The sequence below is a fragment of the Felis catus genome, chromosome A3 (genome assembly GCF_018350175.1).
Source record: "Felis catus isolate Fca126 chromosome A3, F.catus_Fca126_mat1.0, whole genome shotgun sequence".
Lineage (NCBI taxonomy): Eukaryota > Metazoa > Chordata > Mammalia > Carnivora > Felidae > Felis > Felis catus.
In genome coordinates, this window is record NC_058370.1 from 110,617,493 (window position 1) to 110,644,473 (window position 26,981).

Here is a 26,981-nt window from a genome sequence, read left to right on the forward strand (position 1 = left end):
GCACTGGCTGCAGAGCCAACTCTTTGGTCGGCCAGTTGGACTGCTTTTGGTTTTGTTCTCAGAGAGGAACTCTTTTGTCCATTGCCCTTTGTGGCTCATCTGGGAGGGTGTATAATTCATGTTTCAGCTCAGATGTCACCTCCTCAGCTTTTATTTGACCTCCCGATATAAAATAGGCAGCCAGTTTTTAATTGCCGTGTTGTAGCTATCAGCTGGACACACATTATCAGCAATGATCTAGTTCATTTACTTGTTTTACTTTTTGTACCCCTTTTCTACTGGAATATCAGGTCTTGAACGGAGGAGGGGATTTGGTGGATGTGTTCATTTTGAGTCATTAATACCTGCAGTGTCTGGCTCACCATGTGTTTTGAAAGGATGGACAAATGAATGAGAAAGATACAGAATGCCGAAAAAGGAACAGGACTTAAAGAGTGATGTGTGTGTGTGTGTGTGTGTGTGTGTGTGTGTGTGTGTGTGTGTGTTTTACTTTTGGTGGGAGAGAGGAAGAGGAGTTCAGTTTGGATGTAATGGGTTTTAGCAGTATTCAGGTAGAGATGTCCAGGAGGCCGCTGAACACACAAGTGACGCTCAGGAAGGAAGTTGTAGTATAAAACTGGCTAATGTTTACTGAACCCCTTCCTCAGTGCCAGGCGCTGTTCTCAGCCCTTTCCTGATCTTAGGAAAGTGGAGCTGTGTGTACATTTGTGGAAGCAGAAGTCTAAAACGGTGGAATGGGAACATTTGGAGAGTGTGCATGAGAAAAACAATAGGGACAGAATCCCAGGGGACACGGGGCATATGAGAGCCGAGCAGAGAAAGAGGCACCTCTCCGAAGGCAGGGGGAGCTCAGGAAGAGGATGGCATGTAGGAATCCAGGGGAGGGGGTGCAGGGTGGAGAGCTCCCCATCTGTCTCACAGGGATCTGAAAAGTGTCCGTGGACCTCAGGATCAGAGAAGTAACCTGGGGAGAGCTGTTTGAGGAAACCCTGGGGGAAGCAAATAGGTTGAGGGAGAATTTAGTACATGTGCTGCTGAAGTGAGCCCAAGGGTTGGAGAACTTAAAGTTGCCCTTGAGAATAAGCTGGTAGGAAGAAGAGTTTGAAAATGCAGCATGGGGAGGAGATGGCGACTGTGTGATTCTGAGGGTTCATTGGTGGGGTGAGAATTGATGGCAGCCAGAGCAGTGGTGGAGGAATGTTCTCAGATATATCTTTTAGCTGCTTTCTTTGTATTTCCTGTGAACCTTTTGATTTTCCTGTTCTGTCATTTTCCCAGCAGAACGGGAGGCAGTAGAAGCTTACCAGCTGCCACACTGCTTCCCTGTTTAGGGTGCGGTGGCAACTGGCCACAGCTTCCATCAGCCCAGGAGCACGGGTTCTAGGGAGAGTCCCTGTATTTCTTTTGCTGGGATCAGCCGTTAGTTTTGTGGTTTTCCTGGTTACTGTGGCTTCACATGATTACGCTTCCACTTATTTCTACCAGGCCTGAATTCTGGTTGCATGAAAGCTATCTTTCAGAAGCCATCAGGCTACCAGTAGTTAAAATGGCTCAGCAAAGTCCACAGCGGCACACTTAGTAAGGAAACCTGAATTACATATGTAACTTGGGAATTTAAGAATGTACATCAATCTTTTTTTTTTTTTTTTAATTTTTGCAGTGACAGCCATTAGGTTTCCAACTGAGGAAGTAAAGCTAGTGTTTTTAGAATATGCTGTTCAAATATAAAATATACCTTAGTTTCTTGATGCATGGATGCTAAAACTGTTCACCTTGCTTGATAATTCCTGAATCTATATTGAGATATAGATAATGGAGTCAGGGTATATAGAAAATTATTTTCTAAAATAGTATTTTAGAATAAATACCATTTATTTAAATTTAAAAATTTAATTTAGAATAGAAAAGTATTTTCCTCTTTGTTACCTTTGAGAGAAAATACATTTGACAAAATTAAAAAAAAAATGGCTCCAGACTCTGGAGCCTAAGAAGTTCGTCTCTTTTGAGAGTCTGCTTAAAAATGTGAACAAATCACATGAGAGCATGTGAAAAATCTACAAATACAAAAATCTACAAAGTAGTTCCTTGTAGGTTTTCTTTTAAAACTAGCCTGCTCCATCAAGGGTAATAGTTATGCTTTCAGCAGAGTGAACTGTGTTCCATCAGGGTATCTGGACCAGATGTTTGATTCTTGCCAGAACAAAATGGCCTCCGATCTGGGAAGGACCGGGTGGGGAAGGACCATTCAGGAGGAGAGGGTAGTTGTGCATGTTCTTCAGAGATGGTAAAATTTGGTACTCAGTTTTCAGTAGTACCATTGAGTACATGACGGATAAAGAGGCACTTCACTCCCTCAAAGAATAAACCTCTTGGTGTTACTCAGGTTTTTGTTGTTAGGGCTTCTTCATAATCTTAAAATTCTTTGAAGACCTCAAAGAGCTTTTTGTTTATATAGGCTATATTGATTGATATTTGCTAGATTAGAGAGTAGATTGATGTAGATTTTGATATTACATTGATATTTACTACATTGGTAAATGCACAAAATTTACCAATTCGTCTAAAAATACCAATAAGAAATTCATTAATGCTTACACAACTAGCATGTTTTTATGGAAAATAACTATAGTTTTAAAAATTTAGTGAGAAAAAATGGCATTGCTATGCATTTTTGTCAATCTTGTTATAATATCTCACTTAACCGAAGAGAGATTCTTAAATCTGCTTCCGCATTCAGCCTATCATTTGGGATATTTCACTATAAGTCATGAAAGAATGAACGTGAAGAAGGCAAATCATGTCTTAGTATTTCTGAGAAAGTAATGTTCAGCTCATGGACCCTAGAAGTGTTTCATGGACCCCCTGGGGGATCCCTGGGCCACGCTTTGAGAACCACTCGGGTAAACAATATGTTCTTGAAAGCAAAGACCATTGCCTTGGTTTCCTCTTCTCTTCCTCGGGGTCGGGTAAATATTCGTTATATTGACTCCTCAAATGTGTTTACTGTTTCCACTTTCCTCTGTAAAAATCCAGAGGAAGGACCCAGCTGGTGAATCAGGATGCCTTCCTCCTTAATTAGTCACAGCGTAAGAGTCCATCTCAGGCCTTTGACTCAGCAGCCAGAGAGGTGCCACTGGACTCTTTTCCCTGTGTCTGATGACATTGCAGACTGGTTACAAATCAAGATAAGTAGTTTAGGGAAAAAATACTCTCTTTATAGTACAGTGGGTTCTAGGAAGTCTTGGAGGTTGCTGGGGGAAAGAAGCTAGAATTGTTTCCTAGGAACAGTGGGAAAGTCTCTGCGGAAGTGTTAGGGGCCTGCTGGCGCATGGGATCCACTCTGCTCTCCAGAAAGCATATGTATGTACTCTTCCAGTTTGTAATTTCTGCACCAAGGCAATGGCAGGTGGCCTGAAGAGCGAGTGGGAAGCAGTAATCAGCTCTCCAAGTAACAGCATTCTCATTTGCCAAATGTTATGTTAATGTTTCTCCAAACTTGTGGTAGAAATATGCAAACTTAGACTGAAAATATGCATACTGTTAGTATTAAGTTTTCAGACTTTTGATAAAATGTAGGTAAACAATATCAAAAGGTATCTTAAAAATTATGTAGTAAATTTTGCATAAAACAAATATGCGTACCACTTAGGATATTTACATTGGAGCCAATTTATTTATCAGCTACGTGAGGGAAAATCTTTATGAATATGGTAGCATAAAAGCAGTAGTTTTTGCATTTGACTTGCAAGAAATGGAAGCAGAAACATTTTAAAAACAGCATGATTTTGTTTGCTTTATGTGAATGAGCAGTGGCATTTTCTAACTGCTTGCCTCTTGGGCACATAAATCATGGTGCGTTCTTACTAATAGTCTTTGAACTTCTTTCTCTGTCCTTTTCCTCTGGGCCGTATATTGCTGCCTTTAGCGCTTCAGCATGGAGGGGATCTCAAATGTCATTCAGAATGGCCTCCGCCACACCTTTGGAAATTCAGGTGGAGAGAAACAGGTGCTCGGTTATCCTTATTTTCCTCATTATCTGCTTTTTCATTCCCTGTGTAAGTGAAGGTCCTGAAAGCTGGCCCTTGTACTAATTTACTAAGACTGTTGCTTAAAAGGGAGAAGTGAAAGTTCATCATATCTCTAGTCCTGATAATACATAGGATTTCCCTTTAGGAAACAGCACTTTTCAAATTGGGCAACAGACTAAATGCATTCTTAGTACATGTTTTAGAGCTCCATTTTCCACTGCCGTTAAAGAAATTGCATTGACCTCATGAGCTGCATGTCTAGAATATATAACTAAACCAGAATATGCTGCTGTAATTCTAAAAGTCTGAGAAACAAGATGTCATTTTAGGGAGAAGAAAGCTGATCTCGGTATCTTTCTGATTAGAGTTCTAGGTCAAACAGGTTGATAAGAGTATATCCTACCTCCTTTTCAATGAAATTCAGGTGCTTCTAAGGTGTATTGTTTAGCAGCCAACTCAGTTGTCCGCCGAGTGAGGCACGAGACGTGATTTATACAGAATTCTACATGGCTGTAAATACACCCGCAGTCAGATGTGTGGCTGTTTTGTATAATGACTTAGGGAGGATCATGAACACAGGAAACACATCTACATTAATGAGTGTGCTTAAAATTACTTTTCACAATTTGAAATTTTCACTTCAAAAAGGAAACCTCTTACATTAGCTCAAGCTAATTTGAGCCTAGGATTTTTACTAAAAGATAATTTCTGTATTGCTCAAGAAGGGAAACAGTCGATATCAAATAATCCTTCACACTGACATTTACAGCTCCAGTGAGGGATGGTCGAAATTTCGTTTTTCTTCTGGCCCCTCTCACCTGTCTCAGATGCCCAGGACGGCAAAGTAACTTCCAAAGTGACCCACACGTGGGAAGCCCGAGAGCGTGGTCAGAGAGCGTGCTCGAGGGGGCGCAGCTCCCTGATGCTGTCAGAGTCCCGCTTCTCTGACGCGCGCTGTTCGTTGGAGCCCAATGGGGGCTGGCTTCCTGCTTTCTGTGTATTCACGAGGAAACATTCAGTTCCACAAGGGGGTATCAGCTTGGAGAAGTCTACACCGAAAAGTTGGTGGGAATTGTTTCCTAAACACGGAATAATTATTCACTTTCCTACTTCCCTGTACGTAGGGAGCCAGTTCTTACTAAACCATTTTACCTTGTTTTTTGATTATAAGATCACTCAGGGGTGAAATCACTCAAGGAGGGTTAGGACTAGAGCTGAGATTTAGGACAAGAACTAAATAATGGGTGGGTCTGAAAAGATTCTAAGTGAGAACAGTGGCTCTCCAGATGAACACAGGCAGACCACACTGAGGTAGATAGTTTTGGTAGAGTGGCCAGAATAGGGACATCTGGACAGTAAATTTTAGATTGTGCTTCCATGGGATGTAGCTACAGGCCATAACTGGTACTTGTGAGCCTTCACGGGAGTGAATGAGGCACTTTGTCTATGTATCAGACGTGAATTTTCATTATTCACCAGGCCATTCTCTCCTTTCACTTTTCTCTTTTCCTTTAACGCCTTTAAACTTTGAAACTACTTACAAGTAATTTGAAATAATAATAATAATACACCTCTAAAATCATTTGGGTACGTGTGTCTATGTCAGTTTCTGGAAGAAGCTGGTGTGTGTTTTTAAGTTGTCAAGTTATCCACGTGACCATTTTGTTCAACCAGAAAAAAATGGTCTGAAACAGAATTATTTGGCTGTTGGGAGTTATTTGGTCATGCAGAACTGTTGCAACTATGTCTTCAGTTTTAAATTACTCTTTTCCAAGTATGTTGGAAATAATGCAAGGAGATTGTTAGATAAGGCTTTACTTTAAAGATGAACAAATTGTAAAGATCACCCTTAGGCCTACTTTTGTGAAATTTTCAAGACTTGAAAGGTAAAAATATGTTTATGTTAATGTTGGGTTTGTGTGAAGCAGATGGAGGTAGGCAAAAAATACAGAGACAGCCGAGATAGTAAGATACCTGTAAGATACCTGTAAGATACCGAGATAGTAAGATACCTGTGTTCCATACTAAAGAAGCTCATGTTTCATGTTACAAAATAGACCTGTAGTAACTGTATCGAAGTTTTACAGATAAGGTCATTCTGATTTAAGTGACATTTTTTTTTTTTAACTTGGCAGTACTTGACGACAGTCATTCCTTACGAGAAAAAAAATGGACCACCATCTGTTGAAGATCTTCAGATATTAACAAAAAGTGAGTAGAGCCAAAATGAAACTGTTACTTTATTTACTTTTGCTGATTCTGAATACTGATTTTGGTTGGTTGATTGTTGCTATGTTTTGTTTTGTCAATTGGGGATAGTAAATGACAGATGTCGTCATTCATTGAGAATGAGACCATAAATGCCTGTACCATCGAACGTGACACTGAATTCCGAGTTGATTTGTACTTTTTGTACTTTTTCTTACCTTTTGAAATACAAGCTGAACTTTTGAGGAAAAAAGTGTAACTTGATTCTCCATCATCCCTTGTATGTTTAAGAACATATCATTTATCAATAGATAAGGTGCTTCATGGATCTTATGTAAATACGACTGTCAGTAAGTCAATAGGCAAGATTTAGAAAGTGGCCGAAAATATTCTCCTTTCTTAGGAACGTAGAACCCAAAGTAATAGTCATAAGCAGAATATAAATTGATAGTAATATTTTAAGAATATTCATTCAGCAAATATTAAAAAAGGCCTATTCTGTGCCAGGCTGTGTTCTGGGCATTGAGATACTTTAGTGAACAAAGCAGACAAAAACACTCCACCTTCAAGAGGCTCGCATTTTAAAATAATTTGTGAGACCTAAATATACATTCTACTGATTCTGTCTTACGATAGCCATAAATGAGCAATGAATTCTGGTTCTATCCCTGTTATTTACAGTAACGTCCTTGGATGTTACTTATCCCTCTCTTGGTCACAATGAAAAACAAAGGTAAACATATTTGCTGTGTTTCCCTCATAGTAAATAAATTAACATATGTGTGATTTGGGGTAAGTCAATTACTGAGCTTTGTTTTCCTTGAAGGGACTGGATTTGCTGCTCTGTTAACTGTTGATTAAAGAAGGAACCAAAAAAGAGGGAATCACAGGAATGCCTCTTGTGACGATACCTATTTTGGAATTTAGGGATATGGAGGCGTGGTTGTCGTGAGCACAAGCTGCCTGCCTGTCTCCTTCTACCTGAAGTCGTTACTCTTTCCTTTGGTGAACGATACTTTCAAAACATTTTATACTAAGATACAGGTAAATCAAGTGATGCCAGCCAGTCTGAAATAGAAAATGAAGAAATTAACTGGGTGGCCTGCCCTCTGATTTTCCAGACCAACCCATGAAGTTATGAGTGTCCAAGATCACACAGGGGAATGCTTAATTACAGGGCTGGGTCTTTTAATTCCCAGTCCACTGTACTTTTTAAGAATGTTAGCCTATGGCACGTGATTTTATATAGAACTGAAAACCAATCTAAAACACGATGGGAAGCAGGAATACTGAGCACAGTTGCCCTCTGAGAAGGGAACATAAATATTGCCTGGACGCCAGGAATTACTGAAAGACCTTGGATTCTCAGAGCATGGACAGACTTGGCCAAACGAAAGACATCATAATTCCCACATCAGAATGTCTTCAGGCTGATCCTTAGATGATACCTTTGTAGATGGCACAATTTGGAATCTCTGAGTAGACATGTAGGGGGTGTGAAGGAATGCCCAAGTTAGTGTGAGTTTCCCTTTGAAGTAAAAGCAGTTAGCTCCTCAAAACTTGGGGGAGAACTAGAGCCTCTACCACTGCCGCCTGTCGATGTTCACGGCGGAAGCCCGGGGAAACGGTTGCAGCATTTATGGTTGTTCAGCCTTCCTCATGAAAGCTCCTGGAAGTACAGTAGCAACAGTAATAAGAATCAGAATACCGTTAGTTGTGTTAATAATAAAGGCTAATGCTTACACAGCATATATTCTGTGTTGGGCACTATTCTCAATCCTTCACATCTGCATTAGTAACTTGATAATCACAACCAGCCTTGGGGACTGGTCTGATGACTATGCTCATGTTACAGATGAGGAACTTGGTGCACCGACTGGGGTTAGGTAACTTGCTCAGAGCGCCCACAGAGGGGAAGTAGTAGAGCCAGGGTTTAAGCCCAAGCAGACGCCATGTTGTTCCGTCGTATGTCTGGGGAAGCAGGGCAGCCTTCTCCCCCGGGTGCTCCGGGGACAGTGTGAGGTGGCAGCCGCTCTGAAAGTGTAGCATTTGCTCATGTGTTTCTGTACCTGCGTGGTCGAGATTTTTAAGCACCCCAGCAGCTGATCTTGCTATTTGGCTTTGCTTGGAGATAAAATTGTCCAAGATGCCCCTTGAGGATGAGGTCGATTCACCGGGCTTCCTCTGTAGTACAGGGGCAGGCAGTGCAGCTGGGTGCTGCTTCAGTGAGGTGTGCTCTTTATTTTGGCCTTTGAAAGTTTCCAAGAAGGCTGACAGACATACTCCTTGGAGAAGGTGGCTCACTAGTCATTTGAGAGTTTCTCCCGCTTGTGAGATGTGCAGACTGAGGGTCTCCTGCTCCCCAGAGCTCACGGAAGTGCTCATGGTGGTACCTCGCTTTCCAATATTTATTATACTTGAGGCTCTGGGTAAATAGCCCAATTCTTCTTTGCTGGTTCCACTGTCTGGATGTTTTATACCTGGGAGAAGTCTCTGGTAACAGGAATGTTCTCACTTGGATAAGGGCTTACTCAACGACAGTACATTCTTGAGCATTTGCAGTTGTTTAGCGTGCAGAAAGTAATCACTAATTTGTATGAATTGATTATGCCTGAAAATTAATGAAGGCTACAGTGTAAATGAGATTTGCTCTCTGAGTTTGAAATTGTTGCCTTGTCTTTCTCTCCTTCATTTTGCAGTTCTTCGTGCCATGAAAGAGGACAGTGACAAGGTTCCGAGCTTGTTAACTGATTATATACTGAAAGGTGAGTTTTATAATGGTGTATGTGCGATGGTTGGGAAGTTCTGATTAGTCGATAAATGCATCATCGTCTTGTTAATAGATAAGAAAGTAACTTCCAAATGCACTTTTATCATTCTCATTTGTGCCGAGTGAGGATACATGCCTGGCTTACTTATGCTACTCACATTATGAATTATGGTTATATAGAATGCAACTTTTATTTGGGATCTTGAGCTGGAAGTAATTTCCACAGCTCAGCTTTAGTAAGCATGGAGACAGGCAATGGAGGAAATATGGAGACGTTCCCACAATTATGTGTCTCAGGTATTGACTGACACAGGGTGGGGTTCAGTAGGGTGGTGTCTGCCATCGTGGGGACAGTAGAGAAGGACAGATCATGAGGATGGATGAAAGAGGGGACAGTGAAGTCAGAGAACAGTCCCTCAGGGATTTGTTGTAAGGGAAAGGAATGGGAGGGAGAGAAAGAATGGATTTTCATCAACTAGGACAGTGAAAAATGAACCATAAATTTTAGTGAGATCAAGATCACAGGTTGGGAACAATGATGAGGCAAAGGAAGGTCATTCGAGAAGTTAATGAGGTTACTAACTTTGCTGAGGAAAGAGCAAAATTTGGATAATAAAGAGGGAACTGATGAACTTATTTAATTACAGGCAAAACTAACACTTTTCAGTGAAATTATTTTTTATAAAGCAGCAGTTATTCAGGTGACATTTTCTAAGCATCATGAAATGCATCCTATAGTATATGATCCAATATTGAGAGCAGTCCTCTTCTGGGAACATTTTCCTTTGGGTTCTCTCCGTCAGTGTTTCTGGCTGAACATAGGAAGGTTGGGATTTCTGAGATGTTAGGTAACTCAGATGGCACATTTCTTCAACCACAGCTTCATAAAGAGGGAACCTCAGTAGAACATACTGGGAGCTCAGAGTGAGTGACACATTAAGTGTCACCTGTGATTGAAGTGGAGCCAGTCATTAGTAGGTTAGGGGTGTGGGGGAGGGGGTTGAAAGAAGAGATTGAAATGTTTTAATAAGCCATGTTCTTCTGATGGAGGGCTTTTACTTCCTATTACATTCCAGTTTCTTTCTTTTTCTTTTTAATACCTGACATCTTTGTTTGCTTTTATGTTGTGCTAGCACTGGTATGAAAGCTGGATTGTTCTGAGGTTTGTTCTTGTAGATGTGACACAGGAATGAGATGAACATAAAGAACATGTCTCAGGTTTTAATTATAGCGGGTCCCTGGGGCACTGCCGTGGGTGCCAAAGATAGAACAAGCTTCGGAAGCATTCTCTAGCTATTTTATCATTTGACCGGCATGGAAGAATTTTATGACCCAGAGAACAGAGTCGTCTGGGGGCAAATGATGTTTAAGTGCTTCCTCTGAAAACCCAGGCCTGTAACTGTGAACCTATACCGCGTGTCTTAGGGAAGCAGCACTTACCTAATTCTGTTCCTCAGGCTCAGGCCACAGGTTCCAGCCTGTGAGCCCAGCCCGTCTAGACTGTACCTGTTCTCCGGAGCTGCTTGTGTGCATGTGTTGTGGCTTTGCCTCGGCTCTACGAGGACTGGGTGGAAAAGAAGCGAGGGTGCAGACCACAGTGGTGACTCCGCACCCCGGACAAGTGAATGGGTGTGTGTAAGCTCAGAGGTGTTCAGTCGTGTGGGAAGGTGTGGATGGGGGGTGACGGAAAATGCTCTCTTCCACCCATCCTGGAAGTCCACAGTGGTTAGCAATTCCTCTACCTCGAGGGCCACTAGAACACTGGCCTGGCAGTGGTTTCTGCTCAAGGGAGAACTTTCCTTCTGCTTCCTTGGTGGGACTTCCTCATAGTTGTTTTTACACTGAAGACTGTGGCTTGGCTGCTGAATATACCAGCTTAATTTAAACGCAAAGGTCTGAAACGAAAGAAGGTGCAGAAGTGGCCTCATTTGGCCTAAGAAGGATGGGAGGGATGCTGTGTGGGCTCCCGAGGCTTTTCCTCACATGTGCTTCTTTACCCTGCCCTCCAGGCTCTGCCTGAGGCTGCAGTGTGGGCGTGGTTGCTGCCGTGCGCATGCGGAGACTTGAGCCCTTCTTTCACTTATGGGGGAGCCTCTGCTGTGGTACAAGCCGGACGGTATAGGGCGAATGTTATGGGCTCTTCGCTCTACGTGATATCCTAAGAGACATGGCCTTTTGTAATCTCATTTCTGGGCAATTTTAATACATGTGTCGTGAGAAAACTCTTCTCTGTTGGGTGTAGCCTTCTAAAAAAAAAAGTTGCTACTGTAGATCCTCGCATTAATATTGACTTCTCATTATTTGTGTATTTTTATATACATATAAGATGTATATAAAACATGTATGCATCTTGTGTAAATGTATGCAAAACCTACATTTCTGTTTACAAGTTCTTCTTCTTCCTCTAGTTCTGTGTCCTACATAAGGCGTCAGGCCAGGAGCGGCTTTCCCTTTCGTGGACCACAGGCTAGATTTCCTATGGCATTGTTCCGAAAGCTGGCTACCATCCCCTTCCTGCTGTTGGAGACCACACACGCGAACTTGGGTTTGTGACTCAGTGTTACTTACTAGATCACGCTTTCACTAATTCTTTATATCACGAACCAAGAGAAGTATGGCACGGTTTTGAATTCTAAGGGTGTTTTTTTTTTTGTTAAATGTTAACGGTTAGGAGCTCTTCTCTCCTCCGACTTTGTAGAGGAAGGGGGAGCAGTATCTGCGCAGGTGCAGTCTTATTTTTCCTGAACTGACTGTAGGCCCAGCTGAGTTTTGCGGCTTTCTAGATCTGAACTGCACCGAAGAACTTGTTGAAAGCATGGAGAGAGTCCTACTGTGGCCGTTCTTTAGTGATGGCAAGAACCCACACTGATCTTTCTGAGGGAACTGTGAGGATCAATCTTACCTACCAGTATTGTCCAGGGAGACGGACGCTGAAGCGTGGGCTGTTCTGGGAAGATGCTGTGGCGAGTGTCACCGGGCCCTGCTGGGGAGGACGGAGGCAGCCGCGCTTCACCACTGTCCCAGCTGTAACCATTAAGTGGCCATTCGCTTTCAGAATTTTGTGTTAAAGATACAAGACGCGTAAATGTTTTGCTTCACGTGTCTGTGAAGAAGTGTCCTTTCAAAGGAGGTTGTGTCCTTTAAGGTGCTTACCTGTGTGCTGCAGCCTCGCCCCGCTCCCGCTCCGGTTGTGTTTCACTCACGCCTGCTTGTCTTCCTGAAGTCCCAGTTCTGGAAGCAGCGCCTCACCCGTACATCACTGGTCACGAAACACTTTGGCCAGTTCCCACCAAGTCATTGCCATTTAATAAATGTTGGGAAAAAGGGTGATACGTGCTTGAGAGACTAAGTTTTTGTTGTATTTCTTACAAGTCTTCTTCCCTTGCAGGGCTAGATTCTTCCCTTTACCGTTCTACATATTGTCACTACAGTGTGTGAGCTGGCGAGACCCTGATTAGCTTCATGATGGTGAGGAGGGTTGAGGGCGACTTTTCCAGATTGTCCCGGGCTGCTGTGGAAGGACAGAAGTTCTGCTCATTTCCTGGGTCTGTGAGGCATTCCCAGCAGCTAAGGTAGCTTCCTTCCTTAGACAACATGAGTGTAGGAAGAGTTAGGCCCTGTCAGGGGTCTTTAGAATTCCACTTACACGTCTGTGAGCATATGGGCCCATCCATATTCCTCAGTCCACCCGGTAACTGGGACACCAGAGCTGCAAAGGCAGTAGCTCAGTTAGGACTTGGATGCCAGCTCGGCATCTCAGCTGTTACCTAGGAATGTGCAGAACTCGACCTGGTTCCTTTTTTTTTTTTTTTTTTTAAGGTTTTAAGTAATCTCTACGACCAATGTGGGGCTCGAACCTGGAAATTGAGTCACGTGCTCTACTGACTGAGCCAGCCAGGTGCCCTGAAATGGTCCCTTGTTTTATTAATGCTTTGATAGTGAATATGTGAGACTTACTAGCTCCTTGCCCTTGAATTGATGAATTGCATACTTATATACAGTAATAACCTAAATTGATCCAAATTTGTAAAAACTTTACCTGTACTAAGGAAATACCACTTTAGAGGGCATACTACAGAGTCAGAAGTCCTTGAGCATGTGTTTTTTTGGGAAGAGATTCAACAATTCTTCTTATAGTTCATTCTTAAGCTGATCCTTCTGAAGTGTATGAAAAGATATTTTTTCAGCCCACAGTCCCCTTGTAAGAAGATTTCTCTGATTTTGCTTGATAAACTCTTTCTTCTTCAGTGGTAGACTCCCAATGTTTCCCACCTCGACCCTTCTCACACCCATGATGAGATGATACCAGTGAGGAGATGAGCACATTTCTGATTTGTGACTGGCAACAGGTAGGTTTCTAAGTCTCCCTCAGAGCAAGTGTCGTGGGCCATAAACCCCAAGGTGGGATTTCTTACAAAGATTCCCAGGGCAAGGCCGCCCTCTGAGGGCAGGCCGGCGGCTGCTTGGGACGCTGGAGAGTCAGTCGACTGACCACCTTACCACAAAAGGATGATTTGTCCTTTGGGTGATTTAGATTCAGAGTGTTTATCTGTTGCCAAGAACCAAGTCGCAAATAATTCCCTCACAGCTTTGGTTTTTGAAGAAAAAACAAACTGTAGAACCACAGTGCACTCCAAGTGCCATAGATCTATTTTATTTTTCAGGAAATTAGATTTGTTTTTCTTTTACAAGAGCACAACAGGAACCAAAGTAAAAGAGTAATAGATACAGCACTCAGGATAAATCATATCTTTAAAATAATAATAAAAAAATTTACACCTTGTCCTATATCCTGTTAGTATTTTCATAATATGGCCATGATTGAAAAAACAAAAAGCAAGCATTTACAATTTTTTTTTGATAGAGATTTTTATGCCAGGAAATGGATTAAAACTTTATACTAATCAGGCTGATGTAAATCTATTTTGGTAACATCGTATCATTAACAAATTTATTTTGGAAATAGATAAAAATATTGCCCCTTGATAATAAATCTTTTTTTTTTTTCCTTTGATGCAAACAGCTAGAACACCTTTTTCTTTTCCTTTTGATATTCTAAGACAAAAAAAAATGGTTAATCTTCAGATTAATAAATTAGGTCATTATAATAATAAATTAATTTTTTTTTAAAGTTCAGCAACCTCTGTCCAAGTATTTACAACAATACTTGAAAGTTCCTTTACAAAACAGAACACATTTTCTTTTCACATTAAGCATACTGGGTATCTGTGTCTTTCTCAACAAGCATTTTAAAAAGAAAAATCAATGCACAAATGGGTAATTAGTATAAAAGTGCTGAGAGCTGTTTGAAAAGTTAACACTATAGGATACAGTCAGTTATATTTGAGGCAAACTACAACAGACTTCCAGCTTATTATGGACAATATTCCAGTAGTTGTTTCAAACAGTTGTTTGAAGAAAAAAAAAAAATCCAGGAGCTGATTAGTGATGCAGATAACCTGCCGTCGATGTTTCTGGCCAGTGAGCAAATTGAAAACCAACAGAAAGCAGATCCAAATGAGGAAGAAGATTTTAATAAAGGAATACCTTCTCCATCGCAGGTGTGATGCTGACTGCACAAGGCATGTGCACACTCACACTCACACACACTCAACACACACATCTTTCTTCCCAGTTAAACTGCAGGTAGAATAAAATTTTGTGTTATTAAAAATTTGTAAGTGATCAAAAGCATTGATATGGAATGCCTGTTTGTCTTTGTTCTGGTTAAAATCTCATAAAAATACATTCAACAGGAAAACATAAATTGTATGTGTATAAATATATATGCATATATATATTATATACACACGCACACAAATACTTTCGTTTTTTTTTGAAGCATAAGATAGTTACATAAATATTCCTATAATTGCTAAAGTTTAAGGAGGCATATTTTTTTTCTGAGCTTCAACAAAGGTGCTTGAATAATATACAATTAAAATGAAGTAGTTTCTATTTTGTAGAATCAGTATAATAAGGAAAAAAAAAAATCCCCAAACAGTCCTTTTTAAAAGTTTCTTCTTAAGCTAGAGCTTCAACAAAAACTATGAACAACCAACAACAGAACAAAGCAACAACAGACAGTGAAGTACAGCCCCTGCTGGAAAGACCTGGCGCCTTCGCCCTCACCCTCCTTCCCGCCGCGCCGTGGTGAGGGGCTCCAGTGCTCGCGTCAAGAAACCGCTTCCGTCGTGTTCACTCGCTGACTCTGCTAGGAACTGGCTGATTGGCTTGGAAGAAAACAAAAGCAGCAAAAAGTCTAACTGTATCTATCCTTAATAACCCGCGTCAGAGAAATGCCACGACACATTTCTCTCGCCTCCTCCCCGCCTACCGTGGCTGTGACTGTATAGAAAAGAAACTCGTGGCTTTAGACCAGGGATGGCTATCAAAAGGTTCTGGTGTGCTGTCTGGCAGTCCTAAGGTGGCTACGGCAGCTGGATCACAAGGCCTTTGTCTCCCGCTCATTCGGGCCTGGGCTTTGCCGCAACCCGTGGCAGTCTTCGGAGCGAGACTTCGGAGCAAGCATCCTCTGGGCCGCTCAGCTGCTTTTATTACACTGGGTTTCTCCCCGAGCCAAGCTGACCAATTTGCCTTCCCAACACCACCCTCCCATCTCCCCAACCAAATTCGCTGTCCCCCGCCCCCAAACACCTCTACAGCTAGATTACAAGCAAATACATCTTAGCAACTTGAAAAACTTTGGTTCTAAGAAAACACTTGGTCAGTGATCTTGAGGAGAGTGGGAATGTTTGTTCTGCACACTGCTGAAGACAGAGCCCGTCCCGGTAAGTTCTTAGCGCTGTATGTCAAGTCACAATCCAAAATGATCCACTAAGCAAGTGCACAAATTCTAGTTTACTTTTCAAAGCAGATTTAGTCGTCGTCTGTCTTTCAAAACCTCATCCGCATTGCCTTTCTTCACACTGTCTGGTAGAAATTATCTGCCTGGAGGTGGTTCTGTTTCTGCATGCTGTAGAAGCCGCTGAATCTTGCATCTGGTTCGGCAATCCTTAGCATTCTCTGGGAACTGTCCGCTGGGACTCTGCTTCCTTTCTTGCAGTCCACAGACACCAGCTGATTATTTAAGGAAGAAGGCTAGTTGATGAGAGGAGAGGAAAAAAAAACCCACAAAGAATTAGCTATTTCACAGATCTTCCATTAACAAATTTCGTACCCGATTCAAGGGAGGTAACAGCTTCGCGGGACACTGATGGGCCCGCTGGCTTGTGGGGTTTACGCCCTGTTCTAGTACCAATGGTAGTTTCGTGAGGGATACTGACAAACTGTGTTTAAAAGTGAAATAGTCAATAAATTACATCAGGCTTGCGTCACAGGAACTGAGAAGAGAGTCTGGTGAAGCGACCTATTTTCAAATCTGTAAAGCGCAGACTCATGCTTAAAAGGGTTGAAGAAGTCGTCACTGGCCAGGCAGATTTTAAGATAAACACATGATTTTAAATCACTTGCTGGGTAAAAGCATCATCACAGGCTGGGCCAGCCCCATTCTGCATCCAGCGGCTCTACGCACATCATGAGCTAGTCTCTCTTCCCAGCTTTGTACATTGGGGACCGTATCCTGACCCCGCATGTGCCCAGCAAAGGCTGCGCCCAACATGTACATGTTGAAAGAAAGGGGCAGAAGCATCTGATGGGAATTTCACATGGATGAGTTCTCTAGATGATTAACTGGATTAAAATAATTATTCAAGCTGTTTTTTCAACTCGTAAGGGTGTAGGAATTTTTTTTTTCTTTTCTTTGGAAAAAAACTGAATGCAAAAAGTAGACTTAGGGTTGGAAAGAGTCCTTATTCTTCCTTTAATGAAAATGAATTTTCTCAGTCTTTGAGATAGGCTAATTTGACAATAAATATTCTTTCTCCCTCAATATGAAATGTGTCTCTCTCTACCTGGTCTAGTTAGTAGTAGTTACAGTCTCTTCAGGATCTTCTGCTACCTTTCCCTTATGCGCTTGCCCTGGACATGTCTCCCTGTCCTTTGGAGTTCTGTATGCACTCATGACACTCTAGTTCCCGTCGCCCATGCCTGAGAGCTGTCACCCTCTCACCAGGACTTCTTTCCCAATTCTAAGTGGATAGACCACTGAGAAGAAACTCAAATTTTAATTTCTAATACAACAATGACTTAGGAATCAACCTAGAAGTATTTCTTTTTTAAAACACTTTAAATCCAGGAAACTGGATGTGTGGAAGGTCAGGATCCATTAACCAGTGGTTGATGGGTAATTCATCCAGTGACTGCTCCAGCCCGAGGCAAGTACTATGGCCACGGCTTACTGTGTGTTTGAGGCTACGAAGACCAGAGCAAAACTTTTGCTGGCTAATACAAAAGACATCAAGCAATTTAAGCAAATGTGAGCATGCAAGCTTTCCCAGTTCGGTCACCTAAGACAGACTTTTTCAGGACAGTACCTTAGTTGGTGTTCGATACCAGCAAAGCAGTGGTATCCACTGTTTCTTCTGGTTGAAGAAAAGGAATGCTATTATAATGGAGAGGCCAATTACTATGGGAACCACAACTGAGGCGATGGAGTCCAGTGAAGAATCTTCGCCTGGATGCGGCCTGTTGTTATCTCTGTAATCTACCTGAAGGTGACCCATGTCTAGAAGGGGAAAAAAAAATTACAAGCATTTATTACCTAAACCAGAATTTTTAAGTATTCTAATAGTTCCACTGCAAACAGATCAACAACTTGGTTTCATTGCTTCCCAGTACTTTCAGGCTAAAACATGACTCAAGTCTAATGATCCGAAGAGCTCTGATGAGAGAGCAGAGCTCTCAGGGATGATGTGAGACAGGAAATATTAGGGTGAAGAGGTTAATAACTGGGCAGGAGGAAGCTGGTTCTAGCTAGCCAAGAAAACAAAATTGTTATGTAGACGTTACAAAAGTGATTAAAACTAGATTACTAAAAATATTTTGATTAACCTGTATGGTCTAAGATTTTCAAGCAGAAACATTAGTTTAGCTCCCTCTTTACCAGCAAATAGGAGACTAGGACAAAGTATTTTTGACTTACTAGAGTAACAGTTAAGACTAATTGCTAGTGGAATAGTAAAAACTAAAGCCAGAATCAAGAGTTTGGTCTTTTGGTTTACTGAGCTCTAAGCAAAAATGCCTCCCTCATCATAAACTTGTTGAAAACTCACTAGGCCTACTAGATCATTTTCCTGCCTTAGTTTTAATATACTGTATAGGAGACATTTAACTTTGTTCGTTTGAATGAAGGTCTTTCTATTCCTTTAAATCATCATGCTTGCCATGAATATTGCAGAGATAACAAGGTTAGTAACTATATACCAATCAGGAGAACTCCTTGGAAGTTTCTTTACTTTTATTTTCTTTCAAATAAACCACTGTGGGGGCGCCTGGGTGGCTCAGTCGGTTAAGCGTCCGACTTCAGCTCAGGTCACGATCTCGCGGTTCGTGAGTTCGAGCCCCGTGTCGGGCTGTGTGTTGACAGCTTAGAGCCTGGAGCCTGTTTCGGATTCTGTGTCTCCCTCTCTCTCTGACCCTCCCCTGTTCATGCTCTGTCTCCTCTGTCTCAAAAATAAATAAACGTTAAAAAAAACAAACCACTGTGGTCGGCCTGTCCAAATGCATCAAAGACCAGGCTAGTGAAAGATGCAGGGGTTACACATTCAAAAGGAGTTGCTCTTAAATGATTCTGGAAACCCGTCTCATAGCAGCACAGTTCTGTGATATTAAGACAGTTTATGGTTTAAAAGATCAGATTTTTGTTAATACGCTGCTGCTTTTGTGTGTGGGAAGAAGAGAACCTTCCTAGTCATTCTATCCAGTGTACATAATACTTTATAGGAAGGTGGAAAAAATCCTACATTTATCAGCATCAACAAAAATGCCAAAGGTAAAAATAACATCTTACTGATGAATTCAGGTTTTAATGAATGAAGGAATGGATTTTTGCCTTATCATATTCCAAATGATATGGCAGATGGTTTTAGGAATATATGTCATACAAGGAAATTGAAAAGTTAATTAAGGAAAATCTTAATGAAAGGAAAATAAAGCTTCAGTTGAGATCTGTTTATAAAATTCAGTCCTTAAGTTCCGTTTTGATGCAAAAATCAGGCCACAAAGTTTAGCTTTGGGCTTCTTAGCAGCCAAAGCAAAAATGGAAACAGGTATCATCAATAAGATTCACAATGTCTTCAAGTTTAAAAATAATCAATTGCTTAGGAGAAGTGTAAATTTTCCTGCTATTGACACAGGAAATTTCTCCTCAGGTACTTTGTAACAGAGACACTGTGTAATGCATAGGTCTTCAATATACTACAGCAAGTAAGGCTGTCGTTATGGCCAAAGTCCACCATCTAGAACAGTGCGTGGCACAGAGTAGGCACCAGTATTTATTGATCGAATGCAAATGTAATGATAAAGCACAATTCAGTCACAGCAATTACACAAGGAGCCAAAACACTGGAGCCAGGAATTTGGCTCTCTGGTCAACCGGCTTGATCTAAATAAGCATAACACTCAGAACATCTAGGGTAACAACAGACCATTAATCTCTCAAGCAATGAATATTGCTTCCCCCAAAAGAAATAATATAAAAATTGTATAGCAGTGATTTTGAGAATGTCCTTGGAGTAGACGGGAGACAGTCCTGAGTCATGGCTAAGCACAGGTTTATACTCTTAATCAAGACATCTACTTTTATAGAGAAGGCAATACTGACAGGAACTCTTCCTGGCTTTAGCTCTTAACTACTGAGAGAGGGAATAACAGGTCTATTATACACAACTGGAAGGACAGAGCTAGGGGAAAAACAAAACGAAACAAAAAACATGGAATATACCCGATGAGTGGAAAAATCAGCACATGTAATAAATTGAACTCTCATGGAGTGAAAACAGCCTGGAAGCAGAGGGTAACCTAATGCATAAATGCTTAGTCCAGAATCCACAGGGACTGAATAATTTATTATTATTCCACTTACATATGTACAAATATGAGTCCTGGCTTAGAAATTGCAGATACCAAGCTATTAGGACAAGGAACATATTTCTTTCCATCATCATGAAGTCTCTGAGCACATGAGGCCAGAAGGAGGCATGTTATCCAGTTACCTGCAGACTTATTTTTATCATTCTGGTTTAAATATGTTATAGCCAACAGGTCTCCCCTGGAGTAGTTATTTCAACTTACTTACCTGCCATTTAAAAAGGTACTCGAAGTTAAAATTAAAAAAAAAAATCAAAAATTAAAAAAAAAATTAAAAATTAAAAAAAAAATTTTAAAAAGGCAGACCATATATGTGAAGTCTACAGAGATCTCAGTCAACTTCGCACTTACCTCTGGGGAGATGGATAATGTCATTTTCACTGGGTGTGGGCCACAAGGGAACCTCCAGGTCAATCTCTCCAAGATGGTTTGTTTTCTCAATGGGTATATTGGTTGGTTCTGGCACATACATTTCTAAAAGAAAGGGATATTTCTCATAAGAGATGATGGAGGGGCTGCTTACTGCTGACTTTGGTCTCTTCAATCCCAATGGATGGTGCATTCAATTCGGTACAATACTGTCCTGGGGCACGAAAGGTCTAGTTTCTGCAATTGCATCATTACTACTAGACAGTCACTGGCTTTGCAAGGGTGGGAGGCGTGTCATATAACCATATTCCCCCTCAACCCCCCCCCCCCCATGTAAAAGTAGTGGGGGAGAGTTTTCTCCACCAGGGTCAGAGGCTCTGCTTTTTCATGTCAGATGGTGTTGGCCCTGTAGTGCTGTGCAAACTGACAGGGACTGGCTGAAATGGAAGGATTTCTTTTATTTTCCATCAGCTAAATACTATATACCTTAATAAGCTGCTTCTCTTAAACCCATGAATGTTGAATCACTTCTATAAAATAGGTCCTAGGAAGTGAAAAAGTTAAAGCATCTTTCACTCTTATTTCTTTGTCAATTCCCCTAAATGGGAATAGACTGTAAGCAGACCTCCTGAGGTCCGGCCTGGCTAAAGCATCACATGTCTGTTTTATCACCAGTGGAACTATGTGGATTGGTAGATGATTTGCAGTAAATATGTTTCCATGATCTAACTTGATCATTTGGGCACTTGGATCAGTAAGATACTATAAATGAAACAAAACTAAGAAGAATAATATTCTTTATCCCAAATTTCTTTTTCTTTTTTAATATTTCTTTTTTGTTTATTTTTAGAGAGAATGAGAGAGAGAGAGAGAGAGAGGAAACACAAGTGGGAGAGAGGGAGACAGAATCCGAAGCAGGTTCCAGGCTCTGAGCTGTCAGCACAGAGCCCAACGTGGGGCCTGAACTCACGAACCATGAGATCATGACCTGAGCCAAAGTCGGATGCTTAATCGACTGAGCCACCCAGGTGCCCCTTTTTTTCCCCTGTTTTAAAGCTAAATTCTACAAGGGACCCGTGAAAACAGTTGAAAGTTTTTCTTGGCTACTACAAATATATTTATATATCCTTTCTTCATCTGGCTAACAACCAGCCCAACATTTTTTTTTTAAGTTACTATTCTTTATTTCAATAAAATTCCGTATAAAAGGTACAATCAAACGTTTTCTATGTCACTTTATAACTGCTGGAAATGCTATACTTTTGAATTTTCCTGGGTTGTATATATAGACAGCTGAAAGCTCTAAGTCAGTATGTATCAGACAAACACACTGGACCATATACCCAGACACCTTTTAAATAGATGAGGCAACAGTAAGGATGTCTCAACATGCTCTAAAGAAGTAATTCTTGAGAACCCGTATTCTCAAAAGGCAACACAAAAATCTGCATCAACTATATGTCTCCTTTTGGCCAGATCCTGCCGTATTATTAACCAATTTTTATAAGGTTACTCAACATTGGTCATACTAAATATTCACTAATAGCCTAATTTAGTCCAAAATAAGATACATAAAATGCAAGGTATAGAAGTTAAAATAGAACTAATATCCTCCCTGCTTACAGTGATTGGTGTCTACCCCGTAGTCCCCTGGCTTTCAAGAAGAAAGCCTGGCTTTCAAGATGAATTATAGAGAGGAGAAAAGTGACAGGGAAGAGAGTATTTGCTCTGCTCATAACACCGTGTATTAACGGAGTACCCGGCAGGGAGGTAAAGTCAGGTTAAGTCAGTTACCCAAGATGACGCATCCAGGAACTGGCACAGCTGGGATTCAAATCTGTTCTGTGATGCCATGGCCCAGGTCTTCCTGGTTGGTGCCCCCCAAGAATAAAGTTATTTTGGCTTTTTGTCCCTCAGTCTTGTGCTCTCTTACTTAAATACAGGTGACCCTTGAACAACAGGGGTTTGAACTGTGCAGGTCTACTTATACATGGATTTTTATCAGTACAGTGCTGTAACTGTATTTTCCTTATGGTTTTCTTAATATTCTCTTTTTTCTAGCTTCCTCTGTTGTAAGAATATAGCATGTAATATGTATAAAATACAAATACATGTTAATTGACTGTTTATGTTATCCGTAAGGCTTCTGGTTGACAGCAGGCTATTAGTAGTTAGGTTTTTGGGGAGTCCAAAGTTGTAGGGGGATCTTGAGTGCACGGGTACTGGTACCTCAGACATGACCAGAGCTAGACACGTGAATACCTGAAGACTCTTGAATTAAAAAGAGAATTTACTGAAAATACTATTGAATTAAAAGGAGAATTTACTGAAAATACTATTTACAGAAGCAGGGGCCTGAGTACAACCAATGACTCAAACTTTTCTGTCCTATCTGAATCACCTGAAGAGCTTATAAAATGTGCTGCATCTCAGGGGTCTGATTCGGCAAGTCCGCAGTGGGTGATTCTGGGACGGGTGTGTCAGACATGGGGTCTCATTCGCCCACTGACAAGCCCTGATTGTGTGATATCAATTTCCTGGAGGAGTTTGGAAAGAAAAGTGACCTTGACACTTATGTGACATCTTTCTATGCCACAGCATGTCTGAGGGCCTCCCCTGTGGGTCTAGCACACAGCACTGAACCTTCCCATCATGCAGGGGCCACTCTACCACTGGCACCTGAGACCTCAGTAGAGAAGGCCACTGTGGGCTCTATTCCCCCAAACCTGGGAATGTCAATGGCTAAGTAGCCAAACCGCCCCCCCCCCCCACCAGAGGTCCCCAGAGAGCGGATCGGTTCAGTTTCACGTCAGGGTTTTCTGGGGGAGAGCACCAGGAAAGTGTTTTGAAATCCTTGTGCCTTCTAGCTGCATATGCGTAGATTTCAAGTGAACCCCCCCACCACCAACAGACAGTTCAAACCCTCCTCCCACAGATGCTTCGGAAGGCTCTACTTGGCATCAGCGGGAAAGGGAGAAGGGTGTGCCCTGGATGAGGGAGAATGTCTTACAGAGTGATTAATTCTATTACCACTGTCCACAAATACTTCCTGAGCACTTCAGTGGTCAAAGTTCTGGGAGACAGCCACGAGCAAGACCAGTCCTGCCCTCATGGGCGTCTCATGACAATGGGTGTTTCTCACTGCTGGGCAGCTCACAGCCCGCCCTCGGTATGGGTTTGCTCCCTGAAACTCAGTACGGCTAGGATGAAAATCTACCTACACCTCCTTCCATCGTCACCAAATACTCAGCGCTCTAGTTCAGAGCCCTCATGTCCACGGGGAGAGGGTCATTTCCCTTTAACGTGAACTTACAAGGGAAGCAGTCTCTGAGCAGTTTTGCCAAAAAGGATAAATCTTTCAGCAAAAACCTACTTGGACAAACAAAAAGAAGTGTGGGAATTACTGCATTTCCATGCCTAGACCCAGGCCTTCCACGGCCAAGACCTGTGACTGACCCCAATTCTCACATACAGCCCTTCTGGCATTTACTAGAAGAGCCCTTGACAGCTGCTTGCGCTGCAGACACAGAACTACAACAGGCTAGGCCACGTGGATCACGGGCATGTGGTCACAGTTAAGAATTACTCCCGTGGTCATATCTGATCTGAACTTCAGAGGAACCCAAGACCACTTACTGTGGATATATTTTACTTTCAGAGGCACCTGGCCAGTTGTAAGACCCACGGTTCCATAAAATGTCCTTTTCTGGAGTATGGGGACAGGATCCCAGAGGCTCACAAGCTGATGCACCTTTTTTTTTTTTTTTTTTTTTTGGGAGATGGAACCTACAAGTCAGTTGGGATCAGAACTCCCAGGTCAGCCAACTAGCTGCAGGACTGTGGATAATTCACTTAAGTTTCCTGAGCCTCAGTTTCTTCTGTAAAATGGGACAAGTACTAAGCAGCTACCCAGCCCACGGGTTTTGTACTCATAAGATGGCAGAGGGGGACCATGCTTTGTAAAGGGTGAGGCCATCCAGAATGGGAGTCGGTATGGGCAGAGGGCAAAGCATGGTATCAGGAGTTACCTAGATGATAAATGGAAGACTGGAACGTTAGTGAGGATTCCTGACCAAGATCACACAGTGAGCCAACGAGCGAACAGGACAGGAATCCAGCCTTAATCAAATGTAAAGTGGCAAAGCTCGGCTGATTGCCGTTTGCTTAGAAGATGGAGAAATGATCCATCAATAATACATCAGACGCAGAAAGAAGAGTTACAGAAATTAAATTTCCATCCAACAGTAAATCCTGAGAAGTCACTGGAGAAATCTTTCATAATGAACAAGGATGTTATTGGCAATATATGCACTCTCTCCTTTCTTAAACTCACAAGCCAAGGAGAGTACCTCTTTTTACTCTGTTCCTACCACCATCACCTGGATTTGGGGCCTTGCTGTCACCACCCGGGACGTCTGCAATGTGAGTTACAGCTGTCCTGGCCTCTGGTCTCCCCTCATTTTAGTCCCTCCTGCACCCCACCCTGTTAATCCTCCCAAAGCACCTATGTGACCATGTCATTCACCTGCTCAAAAATGAGGCTCCCATTCCCTACAAAGGATGGTATCTACACTCTAAATGTGAGAAGCGAGGCCCTGAACATCCGGGCCAAAGCTATCTTTTTTGTCCTTACCTCCTGCTACTAGAACTCTCTATTCTGGGGACACTGGGCCTTGACCTTTCCATCTCAGGGTCTTTGGTCAGATTACCCTCTTCCCTCCAATAGAGAGGGCCCACCTGTCCTGCAAGGCCACTCTACCTCACAGCAGAGTCTCAATTGTGGACCCTGCAGCAGGGCTGATAACCAGTATCGCCAGTCACCCTCCCCTTCTCTTTTGAGCCCCCCTCTAATTAGACTTAGCCTCCACCGCTGTTCCAAAATGGCTGTGGTCAAGATGATTAGGATCGTGCTAAACGCACAAGGATTAGTTTCCCCGTCTCTTCTGACTTGACCTAACGGCACACCTGCCCCTTCTCCATTTGTCTTCTGGGTCATGGCTCTTGGTTTCCTCCCGTGTGGCTGTGGCTCCTCCTCTGTTTCCTTTGCCAGTCCCCCTTGCCCTGCCCGGTCTCCCGAAGTTGGAGGGTCTCTGGGCTCAGTCCTGGCGCCTCTTCTCTATCATGCCCACTCCCTGGGGGATCTCCTCCAGTCCCAAGGCTTAAAAAGAGACTCTTAAAAACTGAGAATAAACTGAGGGTTGATTGGAGGGGGGGGTGGGAGGGCAGGGAGAGTGGGTGATGGGCATTGAGGAGGGCACCTGTTGGGATGAGCACTGGGTGTTGTATGGAAACCAATTTGACAGTAAGTTTCATATTAAAACAAATAAAAAAGTGAAAACAAAACAAAACAAAAAACCACCTTGGTTTTTAAGCCGACAACTTTCAAATGTACAGACCCATTTCCGGTGTCTCCTGAACTGCAGATTACATGCTCACTGTCCACTCGCTCCACTTGGACGAACAGTGAAGATTTCAAAGAAAAACTGCCGCCAACCAAACTGCCTTTACCCCGTGGCTGCAAATTCGTGTTGTCATCTAAACACATGAGAGTCACTCACGGCTTCTCTTCCTCTCTTCTCACAAGCACTGTCTTCAAATCCTACCGATTCTCCTTCACAAAGAATCCGAGCCCGATCCCCTCTCCTGCCTCCAGAGCCACTGCCCCGGGCCAGGCCACCCCTGGGCTCTGGCCTGCATTGTTGGGAAAGCCTCCAGACTGTCTCTGCTTCCTCTCGTCCTCTCCACATCCCCCAGTCTATGCCTCAACTCGGCACCAGGGACGTGTTGTGAAAGGGAAGGTCACCCAGCTTCCCTCCTTTGCTTAAGACCCTCTGAAGCCTCTTCCCCGCCCAACGAAGCCCCGCAACGATGCGGAGATTGCAGCTTCCGGCTCACGACAGCCTCCGTGCTCGCCTCAGCCTCCTGCTCACCGGGCCCATCCACCAAGGCCTCCTGGCTGTCCTTGAACATGCACAGCGTGTTTCCACCGCAGGGCTGTGCTCTGCCTGTACCCAGAGCATTCTGCCTCCTCCCCCCCCACCCCCCCTCCCCCGGAGTCCTCAATTCTTCTGGATCTCATTATAAATGTCACCTTATCAAAGTGACAGATCATCCTGCGTGAAACAACCCAGCCTGTCCCTTCTTCCCCTTTGCCCCCTGTCTGGCTTTGCTCTTCTCCACAGTCCTTAGCCTCACCCTGGGTGCGGTCTCTTTATCGCTTACTTGTTTCCTGCCTGTCCCTCCCACCAAAAATGTAAGCTTCCCGAGGACGGGGTGGGGGTGGGGCTTTGTTTGATTCACTGCTGTCCCCCAAGGGCCTAGAAACAGCGCAGGTGCATGGCAGGCACTGAGTGAGTCTCTGTTGAAGGAAGAAGGTCAAGTCTCACCATTTTGATCTCAGGAGCGTGTTACTGGGGAGATGGATGTGGAGCTTGTGAGGCACATGTGGTGTGGAGCAGACAGACTGCCTCCCGGGGGAAACCCGCGGCTCCCCTTGTTCTCTGCATGGCCCTCAAGGACTTCATGTCCCCCGTGTGCAGAGGGAACCTCTCACTCCCCATGTGCACCTCACACAAGGCCCGTGCGGCTAAGCTGGGAAGGGTACCCAACGGTAGGCT

The 26,981-nt window shown here is 42.8% G+C and overlaps 2 protein-coding genes across 7 annotated transcripts in view; one reads left to right on the top strand and one right to left on the bottom strand.

Moving 5' to 3' along the window:
- The window catches only part of FEZ2 (fasciculation and elongation protein zeta 2), a 42,828-nt gene extending 30,492 nt beyond the window's left edge, over window positions 1–12,336 (top strand). The window contains exons 6-10 of one of the 4 annotated variants that reach the window (XR_006595819.1): window positions 3,926–4,006; window positions 6,164–6,239; window positions 7,063–7,280; window positions 8,936–9,001; window positions 11,415–12,336. Coding sequence is in view for 2 of the 4 variants with exons in the window: in XM_023251966.2 (XP_023107734.1) it covers window positions 3,926–4,006; window positions 6,164–6,239; window positions 8,936–9,001; window positions 11,415–11,431 (240 nt within the window). In the remaining 2 variants the exon portion in view is untranslated. The remainder of the gene's footprint in view (window positions 1–3,925; window positions 4,007–6,163; window positions 6,240–7,062; window positions 7,281–8,935; window positions 9,002–11,414) is intronic. The other 3 variants (XM_023251966.2, XR_006595820.1, XM_023251967.2) reach the window with 3 other exon arrangements.
- Window positions 12,337–13,633: 1,297 nt separating this feature from the next.
- The window catches only part of CRIM1 (cysteine rich transmembrane BMP regulator 1), a 192,885-nt gene continuing 179,537 nt past the window's right edge, over window positions 13,634–26,981 (bottom strand). For all 3 annotated transcript variants that reach the window (XM_023251961.2, XM_023251962.2, XM_023251963.2), the window contains 3 exons: window positions 20,347–20,469; window positions 17,442–17,632; window positions 13,634–16,107 (listed from right to left, as the gene is read on the bottom strand). In XM_023251961.2, the coding sequence (XP_023107729.2) occupies window positions 15,931–16,107; window positions 17,442–17,632; window positions 20,347–20,469 (491 nt within the window). In that variant the 3' untranslated portion in view covers window positions 13,634–15,930. The remainder of the gene's footprint in view (window positions 16,108–17,441; window positions 17,633–20,346; window positions 20,470–26,981) is intronic.